Source organism: Manis javanica, chromosome X, assembly GCF_040802235.1.
Source record: "Manis javanica isolate MJ-LG chromosome X, MJ_LKY, whole genome shotgun sequence".
Taxonomy (NCBI): Eukaryota; Metazoa; Chordata; class Mammalia; order Pholidota; family Manidae; genus Manis; species Manis javanica.
Window position 1 is genome coordinate 59,104,713 of NC_133174.1, and position 14,039 is coordinate 59,118,751.

Here is a 14,039-nt window from a genome sequence, read left to right on the forward strand (position 1 = left end):
GAGCAATCTCAGAACACTACATTACAGCATTGAGCAATGAAGAAACACTCTGCATTTTCAAAACAACTAAAAAATATTAGGGCTAACCACTCCCATGACTACTGAACCAGAGGTAAAATGGTGAACAAATGGTTCCAAATTACTCAAGCTTCAGCGAAATTAAAAAGAAACAAACACTTAAAAAAAATGGCAGTAAGAGACGGGTAAGATTCCTCAAGGGAGGAACAACCTAAGACAGGCACAGTAGCAGGGGGGCCATCAGGTGAGAAATTGGGGAACAACAGTGGTGAAGCTTAGAACCTCACCCCCCCTGCCCCCCGTGTTGAGAGAAAGCTTCTGCATCCATGGATGTTTTATTGCCCTTGTCTAGCTCGGATTAGCACATAGTCTACAGGCACACACCTGATCATCTACAATTGCTCTCTTACAACACTAAACTATGTTTTCTACCTTTATCTTGCATCTACCTACCACTTCAGCAGGTTATTAAAAATAATAATAATAATAATAATAAAGGGAGAAATGTGGGATCCACATATAAATCAAGTATAAAAATCAAACAAATATTCCTATTTGACCTGATTGTTTATAGTTCATAATGCGTGATCAGAACCGAAAGTTTCTGTGATGAATGCCCTTGTACTGTTCACCATGTAAGAACTTACTCACTATGTAAGAATTTGTTCACTATGTAAGAACTTGTTCGTTATGCTTCGGAAGATTGGAGACTGACGAGAACTAGGCTTGAGATGGATTAATGATTGTGCATTGAGCACTGACCCCCCTATACAGAATTTTATTGTTGTTAACAACCATTTGATCAATAAATATGAGAGATGCCCTCTCAAAAAAAAAATGGCAGTACATATGGTAGGCAATAAGACTCCCCTATATCTGATATGGTTTTAGTATCTTTCTTCCATAATGCTTTACAATTCCCACATTTTCTTCAACTAAAAAGTATTTGGTGGGGGCAGGGATCAAATCTAGCACATTTCACTAGTGACTAAAGAAAAATATAAATCCAGCTGCAAAATAATGTTTCCTTTTATCTAAATCTATTCAAAACTTAATATGTATAAACTTTAATGTTGCAAGAGAATCCAATCCATCAAGTTTTACCCAAGAAAATGTTCACTAAGCTGAAGAAACTGAGGTAAAACTTTTGCCAAAGAAGAGATAACAAAAAACTATTATCATGGGAATCTAAAGTCTTGGAATACTTTTGAAATAACAGTATTATTATATGGATCTTTATATGTTATGCCAATTTGTATCACTTTAATGACAGAAAAGGGAACAATTTCTAAATTGGTGGCATACATTTTTTAAAGATTTTAAAGGCCACTTAAAGCCACTAGATGAAAATGAAGGCAAAGAAAAATTCAACTTTTCATAACTAAAAAATAAGCACAAGCTTAACAATAATTTAGAAAGGCTGTTGTAAAAGATATGTTGCGGATCTGCATTCCACTACCCAAGATTATGTCAGTTCATCATTCTAAATCTAAGTATGAAGGTAAAAATCATTTTCAGTGTATATGTAAATTCTGTGTTTCATCACATAGATATGTTCTTTCAACAGTATCTTGAAACTAGGCCATTTTAAGGGACAATTTTTATTCTAAAGGTTTCATTCAACTCTACATACACATGAAGTGTGCTCTCAAAGCATAAAAATCACAGTGGATAGCAGCAAAGGACTGGGGAAGGGAGCACAGATTAAGGAGAATCTGATATTTCACATTGTGATTATTTTGCACATGATGGGAGATAATTCAAATTCTAAAACCTCAACTTTCTTTTTTTGAGAACCCAAAATCAACTCAAGACACCTTGGGGGACACTTCCCCAGCCTTAAACAAACTGATTACTCTTTTCACCTAAAATTGTAACAGTTATGGCAGCAAAAGACAAAAGATTTTGACAGCAATGAAAGTTTCAAGATGCAGGGTTCTCCTCATTTTTCAGAAATGCTTCCCCTGTTAATCATTCTTCATTTTGTTAGGCAAAGGCAGTTTTTGAAATAAGGTTATTCAGGTATACTGACCTATAACAAAACGAGACAGGCATTGCAAGAATGTACCTGCATGAATCATGATACTCAGTTGGTCAGTCTGGCGGGGTGAGCTGCAGATCCAGGCAACTGAGAACTTGAATAACAAAAAGCTCCATTTTCAGTCCCTAGTTGAATGTTTAATTAGATTAGCTAATTGTCCAACCACATTTGGTTGTTTATAAAAGCGAAGCCTACCATTTGAGCGCACAATTCTAGAGTGAAGTGTTGTTTTACCATGGGAATGAAAGCTGGGGGCTTAAAATATAATGGTCCTCAGAACTATCACGAACAAGAAAAGAAACCATCTGGCGTTATTTATCAGATTCTGCTTCTGCCTCCCTGTGATTGGTCTCTAGTACCATCTAGTTAACAAATCTTTCCACCTCCTCTGTAAGGCTTGTCAGAACCATTAGGCTACCACTTTGCATTGAGTCACAAACTTGCAACCCCAGGAAGAGAGTCAGGATCAAAAATCAAATGACAGGACATACTCGCAGACACGTGGACATCAGCGCCAGTGAGTGCACTGGCATTCCTTTGAATCTGACCATTCTGCGTTGGAGGTAGCAAGGATGAGTATGAAGGAACATTATCAGGACTTACTCTTGGGCTCTGCACTGTGCAACCAGGTCCTACTCTACCCGATTGACATTTTCAGAGAATTCACTTGCACTTCCATGGGAGAAGAATAGTGTAGACAGTAGCCAGACAATCCTTTTTCCAAAGGATTACATCCCGTCATCTATAGTCGCAGATTATCAATTGCAGTCTTGGGTCATACATCCACTAACCACAGGTGCGTTCAGTGAGGTGAAGGTGCGAGTATCCTTTCTGAGATTCTGAGCTCTGTCATGAATTACTTCGCTCTTGGCCACCGTTTCAAGCTGAAGACTGAGAAGATCTTTTGGAACATCATTCCGTGCCTGACTTGATTGGGAAAAATGAACTAAGGCTTTGACTCTCACCTCATCCATTTTGCTACACGTTCCCTCAGAGCTTGGGAGACTGAGAGGCCACGGGGTAGGAGTGGCGTGCTGATCGCCGAGGGAAGTGGACCTTGTTAGTTTCTGAGCTCTCACATCTTAAAAGAGCCTGGGTGCTGAGGAGAGGAAACCGCATCCTCCTCAGGCAGGGCTCTGGGTGGGTGTGCTCCCCTGGCCTTTATGTTTTTGTTCGGCAGCCAGTCACCTTTTAAATGTATCCTCTGGGCTTTCCCGCTTTGATCTAGTTCCGCCACCTTTTTTTATCTTCACTGCGAACATCACAGCGGCCCCTATCTTTATCCTAGCAGCCACCAAATAAGGAGTCGTGTTTTCCAAACTCACTGGCTAGTGGTGGTGGTTGTACTACCGCGGAGTCAGTTTCTTCACTTTTATTCCTGCTCGAAGATTTATGGAAGGTTTTAAATTCATTTTCTTCGTTATGACTGACTACTTAATCCAAGGGGATCAATCTTTCTCCCTGGAATATAATCCCCAAACAGATGGAGAGCCTGAGGTGCTACATCTATGTATTTTTCCAGCTTCACTGACCCTTTGGAGCCATTTTCCCGCGACGGCGGCGGCGGCGGCGGAAGCCAGAGCATGTCTTGTGCTCCCTGGCCAGCGCTGTTGTTTCAAGCAGCTAAATTTGTGGTGATCTGTTACACCGTAACGGAAAATGCATACCACTAGCGGTGTTAGCAGGGGTGGCGAGGTTGAGAATTGGGGTGGAAGAAGCGGCTGATTTATTTCAGATGATTCTGAATTTAGAATTGCTGCACATAAAAGGGAAGAGGAAAAAAAAAACCAACCAACCAAACCAGAAATTAGCATGAAAAAGAACACACAAAAGCACCTCCTTCCATGCCCAGGTCAGACCTGCTTTGTCACTCTCCACCAGCCTGACATGACTGTTCCCCCCTCAGATGTTTATGGACAGTGAAGTGTATTTTAAAGCCTAAGGAACACTCTTCTGTTTTGTGCTCTAGTGGCTTTTTGTGTCTACCTAACTGGGCTTCAAGTTCCTTGAGCGCAAAGGTCTTGACTTGTTGATTTTTGTGTCCCTCACAGTACCTTGCACAAAAATGTCAGTTGACTGGCCAAAGAAGGTGTTTGTCCTAGAGTAGATCCTGCAAACTAACCCCTCCCTGTGCTGTTCCTGAAAGGTACCTGGAGGGGGGTTCTTGAGATTCCTACAGAGTTTTCTCCTTATTGAACCACTGTGCGCTTTCCACAGCAGCAAAATGTATCTTAACATCTTCTGACTCTCCTCTCAGGACAAGGAAACTTAGACCACAATTATGGATGGGCCATATAGCCTGCCTGCCCGGGAACATAAACTCATAAACTACTAGCATTTAACAACAGAAAGACCTTTACTTAACTAGCTAGCACCCACTAATCAGTAAGGCCTAAACATCTGCCAGTGGAATCTGAGAAGTCTGTTCTGAAAGTTGAAAAGCTGAGTTTATTTCACCATAGATGGGGCACTTGTAGTTGGGGAGTGTACCTGATGGAGATTGTACCAGTTAAAGCACATTAAGAGAAGGGGTTGGTGCCCCATTTCCATAAGAGTTTGTATAGTGAACTTTGTCTTTTCACTGAATGTGACTCTTAAGTGTGGATGTGATGGCAGAAATGATCAGTATTATGAATTTTCTGTGCTCATATCCATGATTAACAGTTTTTGAACTGCCCAATAAATTGAAGAACTTGAGGACTTAGTGTTTTTTTTTCTTTTAATATAGTCAAATGGCTAGGTAGTAGAAACGTTTTGAAGAAATGCATTGTCTTGTTTTCTTAGATCAATAACTTTTTGAAATAAAGAGGCTCTGAGAGATCCAACTTGTTACCTCCATTGGCTTATAATTTCTTGCGGATGTGGCAAGCTACCTTAAATCCTTTCTGCAACAAGGGGAGACATAATACCATTGTGATACAATGTCTGAACAGTGGACTTGAAACTGCAGTAGGATCCTAAGAGCTGATTTGTTCAAGGAAGTGGAGGCAATTCAGACTCAATGTAGATGTGTGGTTTAGGTAGATGGCAAGGGAATTCATTTATAATTGTTGAACTGCCTTGAGCTAAATGAAATCACGGATTGTGATTTGCAAAGCTATGTAGTGGAAATGAAGTCACAACTCAGAAGAGAGTCTAGGATTTTGATGAACGCGTGAATATCTTTTTAACATTTTTATGGCTGCCTTTGGAGTGCAGTCTCAGCCTGTGCTTGAGCTACGAAGCTTTTGCCCTAACGCCGTGGGTAGAACTATCCTGAATACCAAAACGATTTTTGAAATTTCGGGCAATCTGGCCAAAATCCGAGACGTTTAGATTCATTTGAGGCTGTGAAAGTATCAGTCTTTTTCATCCAAGTGTTTAAAGAATGGCTGGGGTCAGAATTCAGACATGTTCAAAGTGGAACCTTCTCTGCCATCGTTCTGAACAACTGCTCAGTCTTTGAAGTATAACCATTTAAATTTACTAGCTCAGAACTGAGCCATGAATGTAACTACTCCATTTTGTGCGAATAAAGTTAAATTTCTTAGATGCCTTTGGCATATGGCGTCCACATTATCGGCTAGGTAACAGATTATTCCTTACCACTTTGACAAAAATGTATCCATCAGGTGTACGGGTTTCTTTTTAACCTGCTGGTTCGCTATTGAAAAACTTGGCCGCTCCTGCCCCAGACAGTGCCCTGGTCGCGCTTCGGGTTGACAGGGTGGCTCGCATGCGCTCTCAACACAATCATGTTTGTCGCAATGGGCCCTGCGCGGAAAGTTACACAGAGCCAGCACTTTGATTGTAGTCATTTCTTCGGGTTTAGCCTCATTACTTACCGCGCTACATCCGCGCTGGTACTTGATTGTAACAGAAAGTAGTTCCGGCTCGTGTTGTTTTGGCCGAGGAGCCATCGCCGCCATTTCAAGACCGTGAGCGGTAGATGGCCAACTAGAAGTCCTAAGGTTCGAAGCCTGTCGTTGCTGCCGCCGCTCAAGCCTGCCAAAGCACTGGTACGGCTGCTGTCCTCTTACTACCTCTAGAAACATCTTGCCATTGGTGGCGGCAGCAGGACTCAATTACTCTTCTCGCTCGCTCTCAAGAAGCTCCAGATGGCGTCTTCCGTGGGCAACGTGGCCGACAGCACAGGTACCGGTGTCCGTTCTAGCTTGGCAGAAGCCCCCGTTGGGGTCTCGCGCCGACCCTACCTCTCTCACCCCCTTCCTTCCTTCTAGCCATCCCCATTACATTAGTGGCGTTGCTGAGCTTTTCGTCGTCTACTGGCATCTGTTCGGGTTTTCCGCTGTGGTCCGCTCCGCAAACGTTTCCTCTTTTTTGCTTGCTTTTTACCTCTTTTCTTTTTTTTTTGATGCCATCCATTTTCTAGCTTTCTACGCTCTCGGAACGCTTCTACCACACGTGCACGCTTAGAATATCTTGAAAGGGACTGCATTGGAATCCCTGCCTTCTCTCCGTCGCGACCGTTTTCTCCCCTAATTCAGCTCATCTCCCTCTCCCCATCCCAGCCCTCTCCTCCCCCTTCCAGCCCTCTCTCCGGAGCCAGATTTGGCCCTCCTCTGTTGATCTGGGGTGGGGGTGCCATTCCAATGTAATCATACCCTCATTTTGCATCACCCTAGGAGGAGCATAAAGCTCCTCGGTGTGCTGCCAATAACCTCGAGGGGAGAGGATATTGGGCAGCGCCTTTCCGGTGTTGCTTCGGTTGAGCGGCCCCGATTTAGGTTGCAAATTTCCAGGGAAATTTCCTTTTGCCGTCGCCCACTTCCACCAGCTGCCCCCAGCCTGGGTTTCCCACCGTGTGCTTCCTCCCCTCCCGCGGGGAACCACACCCTTTCCTTCGCGAGGTCGCCAGTCCTGCGGTCCGCTTCCTATCCTCAGGGAGAAACTGCCTTGGTGCTGTTACTTTGGCGTCGACCACCCTGCCCGCTGAATTCTTGCTTTGTGTAATTCTCTCTGCGTATACCTCCGCCGCCGCCTCTGGATCTTCCATCCCATTCTTTAGCTCGATATCTCTTTATTCATAGGGTGTTTTTTTTTTTTTTAAGTTTTCATCCCTGCTTGAAGAGTTTGTAAAGCAACTGGAGTGTAGCTGCACAAGTTCAAGGCGGTTGCCCTTTTAGAAAATTCAGTCAAGAGCATTTGGTACTGAAAATGAGAAAACAACCAAATTATAGGAGTGCCCTTCAGCAGCCTTTCCATATGGAGGCTATTGGGGCGGGGTGGGGGGACGGAGATTGGCCTGAGGTTCTAAGGTTTACCGCGAGGTTATTTTGTTGTTTCTCAGTTGAGACGTGTCAAGGATTTTATTTATTGTTTTTGGACGTGGTGCATTAATAGGTGAATCTGCAATCGTATCTTACCCATGATTGCAGGTAGTGGGATTAATGAGTCCGTGTTCCCCTCCTACCCAGGAATTTTTAAAGATTAAAGATTCTGTGTTAGATTCTGTACTAGCTTGCCCTTTTCTGTGTGTTGTTTAGAGGAAGTTGTCATTTCAAGTGTTAAAAGAGCAGATAAGCAGCTTTGGAAAGTTGATAATGTGTTAAAGTAAGGAACTAGGAAGTTCTAGAGTCTTGTTTAAAACGTAATATTGTAGTTTCTAATGGAGATAAAACCTCCCCCAGATTTGGATGCAAGTCTCTCTGCTCTTGTGTTAGTGGTCAGCTGTGCATTCTGTCAGGAAATAGACTTTGCTTTCCTGAATATACAGGTCACTCCCCAGCTCTAAATGATTGGGGAGCTAGGCTCAAATTCGAGCTTGTCATTGTGACGTCGGTAGAATTTAATTTGTATGTAGTTTCCCATTCCAACCATCTCTTGAAAACGCAAAGGTCAAATTCCTAGTAATGTGTCATAGTTAAAGTGTTTACAATTAAGACTTAGTTTGTTGTTCTCCCCTCCCCCGCTTTACCTATACTCTTTGTTTTTCTGTATCTGATTAAATCTCATGCAGCAAAGTGTTTTCATTTGTTACTGATTCTGTTGCACTTTATCAAATGGTTTTATATTGTAGTGTTTTCCCATTCTGTTTTTAAAATCATTGCGGTTGTAGGTAACTGCTTGGTTTACATAGGGTTGTTGGCAATGTTGTAATTAGTCATGTCAGTGCTTTTTGGAAAATGTTAGTATTAAACCAGTGTGGATGGGATTTAGCTAATATCTCATTGTCAGTTTGGGGTGGTAGAGGAGTCATAAGCAGTCTTGGGTTTTGAAGATGTTTGATAGATGTTTGAAGATGTTTGAAGATGTTAATAGGTGAATCTGCAATCGTATCTTACCCATGATTGCAGGTAGTGGGATTAATGAGTCCGTGTTCCCTTCCTACCCAGGGATTTTTAAAGATTAAAGATTCTGTGTTAGATTCTGTACTAGCTTGCCCTTTTCTGTGTGTTGTTTAGAGGAAGTTGTCATTTCAGGTGTTAAAAGAGCAGATAAGCAGCTTTGGAAAGTTGATAATGTGTTAAAGTAAGGAACTAGGAAGTTCTAGAGTCTAAGCATTTTGGCTCTTGACAGATGAATGAATCTTGTTTATCCGTTTAAAAAAACAGCACCTTGACTTTTACGTATCCTCCCGCCCCCTGCCCCCCAAACGCTTGTTTCTAGTGTTGCCCTTAATTAAAACTACGTTGTGAAATACACAAAAACATCAGTGCAAGAGTTAACACACCTGGAGTTCCCATCCAGGTTAAGAGATACTGTTGTCAGAACCACCCCTCCCCCCACAGATCTAACCTAAAGCATAGGACAAAGTATTAAGTTTTCCAGTAGGTTGTTCTGACATTGTTAAAACATCTTTGTAACCTTGCAGAATCACGTTTCCTATTTTGTTTCTGTATGTTAACTAAGCTGTAAGGAATGTTTAGTGAAATCTTTAGGCTACCTCTGATGTATAATTTAAAAGTACAAAGTATGTTTGGTCATAAAATGTAATCTGATTTGGAAGTAAGTGTGTCTAGTTTTGGAAAGAGTTAATGGGTGAATTCTGAAAATGCCAATTCTGCACCTAATGTTATCTTGGGGGTGCAAATAACGTGCAGAACACTCTAATGCTTTACATAGTTTCAAGCGTTTTCATCTTTAAGTTTAATATGCCATATTTTTACATTTTTTTGTTTGCATTTCTAACTTTTTGTTTTTCCCCCTCCTTCCCTCAAATGTTTTGATGATTCTCCAGAACCAACGAAACGTATGCTTTCCTTCCAAGGGTTAGCTGAGTTGGCACATCGAGAATATCAGGCAGGAGATTTTGAGGCAGCTGAGAGACACTGCATGCAGCTCTGGAGACAAGAGCCAGACAATACTGGTGTGCTTTTATTACTTTCATCTATACACTTCCAGTGTCGAAGGCTGGACAGGTAGGAGATGTGGGGGTACCTGCTGGTGATTGCTGCTTATGGGTGCTGAGCTTGAAAAATGATACTTAAATATTTGAACTTGATATTTCTTCAGTGCTGGGTTTCAACTGAGCCACCAATGCACATCTGCTCCCCTGCCCACTTGTGACATGCCCAGATGCCAGTTTCTGTCCCTTTCTTTTGTGGTGGTGGTTATTATTATTATCAGTATGACTAGGGACATGTTCGAGATCTTTCCATCTTCGTACTTAACTATTCAGGTAATAATTTGTTCTTCATATACTTCTGAGCATCTAGTCTCACCTTCATAAGACATATATCCCCTTGAGGGACAGAAAAGCTCAGAAATGATGGTGTATGTGATGTGTCAAGGAGGTGCGTATGTGGTTCAAGTTGCAAATGCCGTCCTTAAGTCGTTACTCTACTTTTAACTAATTAATTGAATTAAAAGGGAAGAAGGTACATTTTTAAAATAAATTGTCATTCTGGCTTATTTAGACCCTTAAAGATATGCATCATTAAATCTTACCAACAAATAGAAAGTGAGACACATACACATAACATTTTCATTCTTGATCATAATGATCATAGTTTACAATGCAGCAGTTTGCTAATAGGACTCTAGTTAAGAGTTTTATCTTATAAGAAAAAAGCATTCCAATTTGAAATCTGGAATACTTTCACTTCTGGAAAGTTCTAAATTTCCAACATTTTTCCTACCATGCACCAGTTAAAAGATAATGCATTGTTATATATACACTTGGCCATGGTGCAAGCTGTTCAGCAACTGTTTGAGTTGCATATAGGGCATACCTTCTTTTTGTGACATGTATACCCATGCATCTACACTTTTCTGGTCTTTTCCAGATCTGCTCACTTTAGCACTTTGGCAATTAAACAGAACCCCCTTCTGGCAGAAGCCTATTCGAATTTGGGGAATGTGTACAAGGAAAGAGGGCAGTTGCAGGAAGCAATTGAGCATTACCGGCATGCATTACGTCTCAAACCAGATTTCATCGATGGTTATATTAACCTGGCAGCCGCATTGGTAGCAGCAGGCGACATGGAAGGGGCAGTACAAGCTTACGTCTCTGCTCTTCAGTACAATCCTGTGAGTAAAGTTTTAATGAGTTATTTCCCTTCACAAAAGCCCAGAAACATAGTTTGATGCTTCAGACACAAAAATATCTTTTTGCGTGGCAGAAAGTCCAAGTTTAGAAATGTTTGTCTTCTTAAAATGGTGAAATGCTTTGACCAGGTCTGCATTATGTTTTAAAAAATTTGTTTTATCTTACAACTTATATTAGCATAAAAATTGTTCTTATTACAAGACACTGTCTTTTTTTTACAATGCCTGTGTAAGTACAGAACACATGACATTTTTTCTTTGGGCTGTTTTGACTAAATTTGGGTAAATTCTGATAGGTGTTTGCAACAGTTAAAAGATTTCCAAGGAATAGTGGATAGGGGGCCTTAATCTGTAATATAAAATAGTTAAAAACAAGATGCCAGTATATGGATCAGTGACATGAAGACTAGGCTGTGAAATTTGTTGCTCAATATCCTTTTCTTTTTTTTTTTTTTTTCCAACATAATTAGAAGTGGTAGAATTGAGGCGATAATATCCACACCAGGCTTTTAATTAGTTCTTGAAACTTTTTTGTCTCAGTTGCAGATGTCTTGGGCAGTTGTCTAAGGGAACAGGTGGGGTCCAGTTGGCAGACATGGATTTTATACTATATTAGGGTCTCTGAAAGATACACAGAAAAAGAAAGACTTGTCCTCAGAACTTTTGATGTAGTTAGGAAAAGAAGATAAACTTAAAGAGGCAAGTGACAGAGGGACTGTAGGAATCCTGAAAAAATTTAAGAATACATTTCCAAGCCACATCATCAGTGTTTAGTTTTGCCAGCAACACTGTAAGTGGCTAATAATTAACTGTTATAGCTACCATTTATTGAAAAGTTTACTATGTGCTCAGATAGTATGCCAGTTGCTTCAGAGGTTGGTCTTACTTAATGATTAGAATGATTCTTCAAGGTAGATGGTATTATTTCCAATTTTACCAATTAAAAGACTTCGGGTTATGTATCTTTTTTGAGAATCACACAGCTAGTAATGGTGTAGTGGATATTAAATCCTGAGCCAGAATATTTTGAAAGCAAACAATGAAGAGAGAAGAAATAAAAAGGGAATGGTGTGCCCATAGGGCACCCACCCCAGGAAGTTTGAAAACCATTGAACATATCCTGCTGTCTCTTAATCCCTGTTTTACAGGTTAGGAAATTGAAGCTTAATTTAGTGGTTTGCACAAAGATCAGGAATCAGTTTTTATTATGATATCTATTAATGATCATTTTTTCAGTTAATTTTGACAATTAAAAAGAAATTTTTTATCCATTGCTTTTTGTACGGATACAGTGAAAAGTCTCCCGGGCTGTCCTTCTTAGTGGTAACCAATGAGACTAATTTCTTACTGCAGCCATTCAGAGATAGTCAATGCATATTTTGTAAATTTGAGTGACTTTGTAATCTTCACTGAAGTCTTACCTAGCTAGTTGTCCGCAAGAAGTTCTAGGGAACCCTTTACGTGCTGCCACTGGGGCTTGGACCCTGTTCTTGCCAAGGTTCAGGGCTCACTTGTGCACCTACTTGTCACAGTAAGTTCTTTCCCTTTATTACTCAGGGCTGGTTCCATGCTTTTCTTGTTGATTTGAGTAACGGAAATTTGCTTGTGCCCTCTTATAGAGCTGTGGCCCTAAACATCTTGAACTCTGATTCCTTTTAGCTCAGGTTTCCGGTTGCATACATAGGTAGCAGACCAGTCATTGTTGCTGAAAGTATAGCAATACATTAAGACAGTGATGTGAAGGGAAAATAAAGTGGGAGACAGAATCTTGCTTTTCAGTATCTAACCTGTTAACAGGTTGCTTATCATTGTGCGCTACCAAAGAAATAAGACACTGCTAAAATATCTCAAGGGATTATGCCTTGATGGTCTTGAACTGCTGTGCATTCCTGTCTGGTGCTTCTGCTAGTGGAAGGTGCTGCTCTATTTCTCTGTCTTTACCAGTAAGATTTAAAAAAGGGATTGTGCAACTGACCTTGATTTCACCTAAATATGCTATATAGTGGTCCTGTATATTTCGGGATATCTAGCCTTAAATAGATTAAAGCTTCCTGTCAAATGAGCCTTTGTCAGTGCAGGACAGAATTTTGAGTCTGTTCCTAAATTGTGCTCTTGCTAGCAGTGCATTGTTGGCATGAATTATAGATGTAATTGGCACTCAATAAAAAATAGGTAAAGAAAGTCAGGTTATTTTAGTTTGGCAGCAGTGAAAAAGTAAAGAGTTAAGGTAGTATTCTTGGTAACCTGTTTTCAGCAGTGTTTATCTTTTTAAGTTGACAATTTAGAGGTTATTCTGTGATTTGATTATAGAAATAACTTTTAAGACAGCTGTTTCATATTCTTACATTGCTAGTTGTCTTCTTTAATGTTGAATGATTTAATAATTTCACTAAAATTTTAGTCCATCGTGTTTGAAGGTGCTATTGCAGCTGGTTAGCTTCCATTAGAATGTGGCTAGCCACATAATGTGGCTCATTAGAGTGGCATGCCTTTTATGAATAATGCATAAAATTGTCCTTTGTAAACTGGCTGTAACCTGTTGTTGCTCTGCGGAGCTCTGTGTGTCTGAGTCTGTAGGTTATTGAACTGATCTTTTCTGCTTTGCCTGTAGCTGCACAGTGCTGAGAGCTACTGGCATCTTGATCCTCACACGTTAGTGTCCTGTTACTTGTTACTGTCTTGAGCCTCACTTGCACAGCTAAACTGTAGAAAACCATATATTTCCATTCTTCCCTGTTCTGCTTTTTGTTCAGTTTGCTATGTAAATGTCACATTTAAATATTCAGGTGCCTATTGTGTGTGTATGATGCTGTTAGGAATTGGGGTGATGTGTTGGGGGGAAAGTTGGGGATTATAACATGAGGCAGGATCCGACACATAAAGGACAAAAGGTGTAAGCTCCTCGGATGATTATTGTTTAAGAGTACTAATGAGAAGATTTTCTTGAGTGGGTGCTTATAACGTAAGCATTCTGTAGGAAGGTAAATAGCAAGTAGAATTTCTTGGCTGAAGTGGTGAGTCAAGTAGTAAATGAGTGTAGTAGAGGAAAGTCAATGGGAGGATTTAGAAAGAATAGAGAGGCTGAGGAGTTGGAATTTAATTTGAGAGGCAATTGAGAAATACTGTAGGTTTTTATCAACCTGATTGTACTTTGTGTGTATGTGTGTGTATATAGATCTTGTGGGTGTGGGTGTGGGTGTGGGTCCTAGGAGGAAAGGCAGGAAATAGGTGCTCTCTTAGGAGGGGTGGTTTTATACAGGAAATTCTTACTCATTTCCATTTCTTTACCTTTATTCATACTGTTTTCCCTTGTCTACAAAGCCCTCCTCTCTTGTCTGTTAAAGCCCTATTCATCCTGTAAGGCTCAGCTTAAATTTCTCCTTTGAGTTCATTTACTTTTCTGAAATTCTTTGCTACCATGTGGCTATTTAATGTGTATGTGTGCCTTGCCTTTCCACATAGATTGTATGCCCCTTGATAATAAGGGCTT

The 14,039-nt window shown here is 40.6% G+C and overlaps 1 protein-coding gene and 1 pseudogene across 3 annotated transcripts in view; one reads left to right on the forward strand and one right to left on the reverse strand.

Annotated features, from left to right (window-relative positions):
• Positions 1-1,967: 1,967 nt before the first annotated feature.
• LOC118969203 (suppressor of cytokine signaling 6-like) lies at positions 1,968-5,958 on the reverse strand (annotated as a pseudogene).
• Positions 5,929-14,039, forward strand: part of OGT (O-linked N-acetylglucosamine (GlcNAc) transferase) — a 46,502-nt gene continuing 38,391 nt past the window's right edge. The window contains exons 1-3 of one of the 3 annotated variants that reach the window (XM_017659554.3): positions 5,929-6,193; positions 9,240-9,420; positions 10,288-10,531. In XM_017659554.3, the coding sequence (XP_017515043.1) occupies positions 6,157-6,193; positions 9,240-9,420; positions 10,288-10,531 (462 nt within the window). In that variant the 5' untranslated portion in view covers positions 5,929-6,156. The remainder of the gene's footprint in view (positions 6,194-9,239; positions 9,421-10,287; positions 10,532-14,039) is intronic. The other 2 variants (XM_017659551.3, XM_017659553.3) reach the window with 2 other exon arrangements.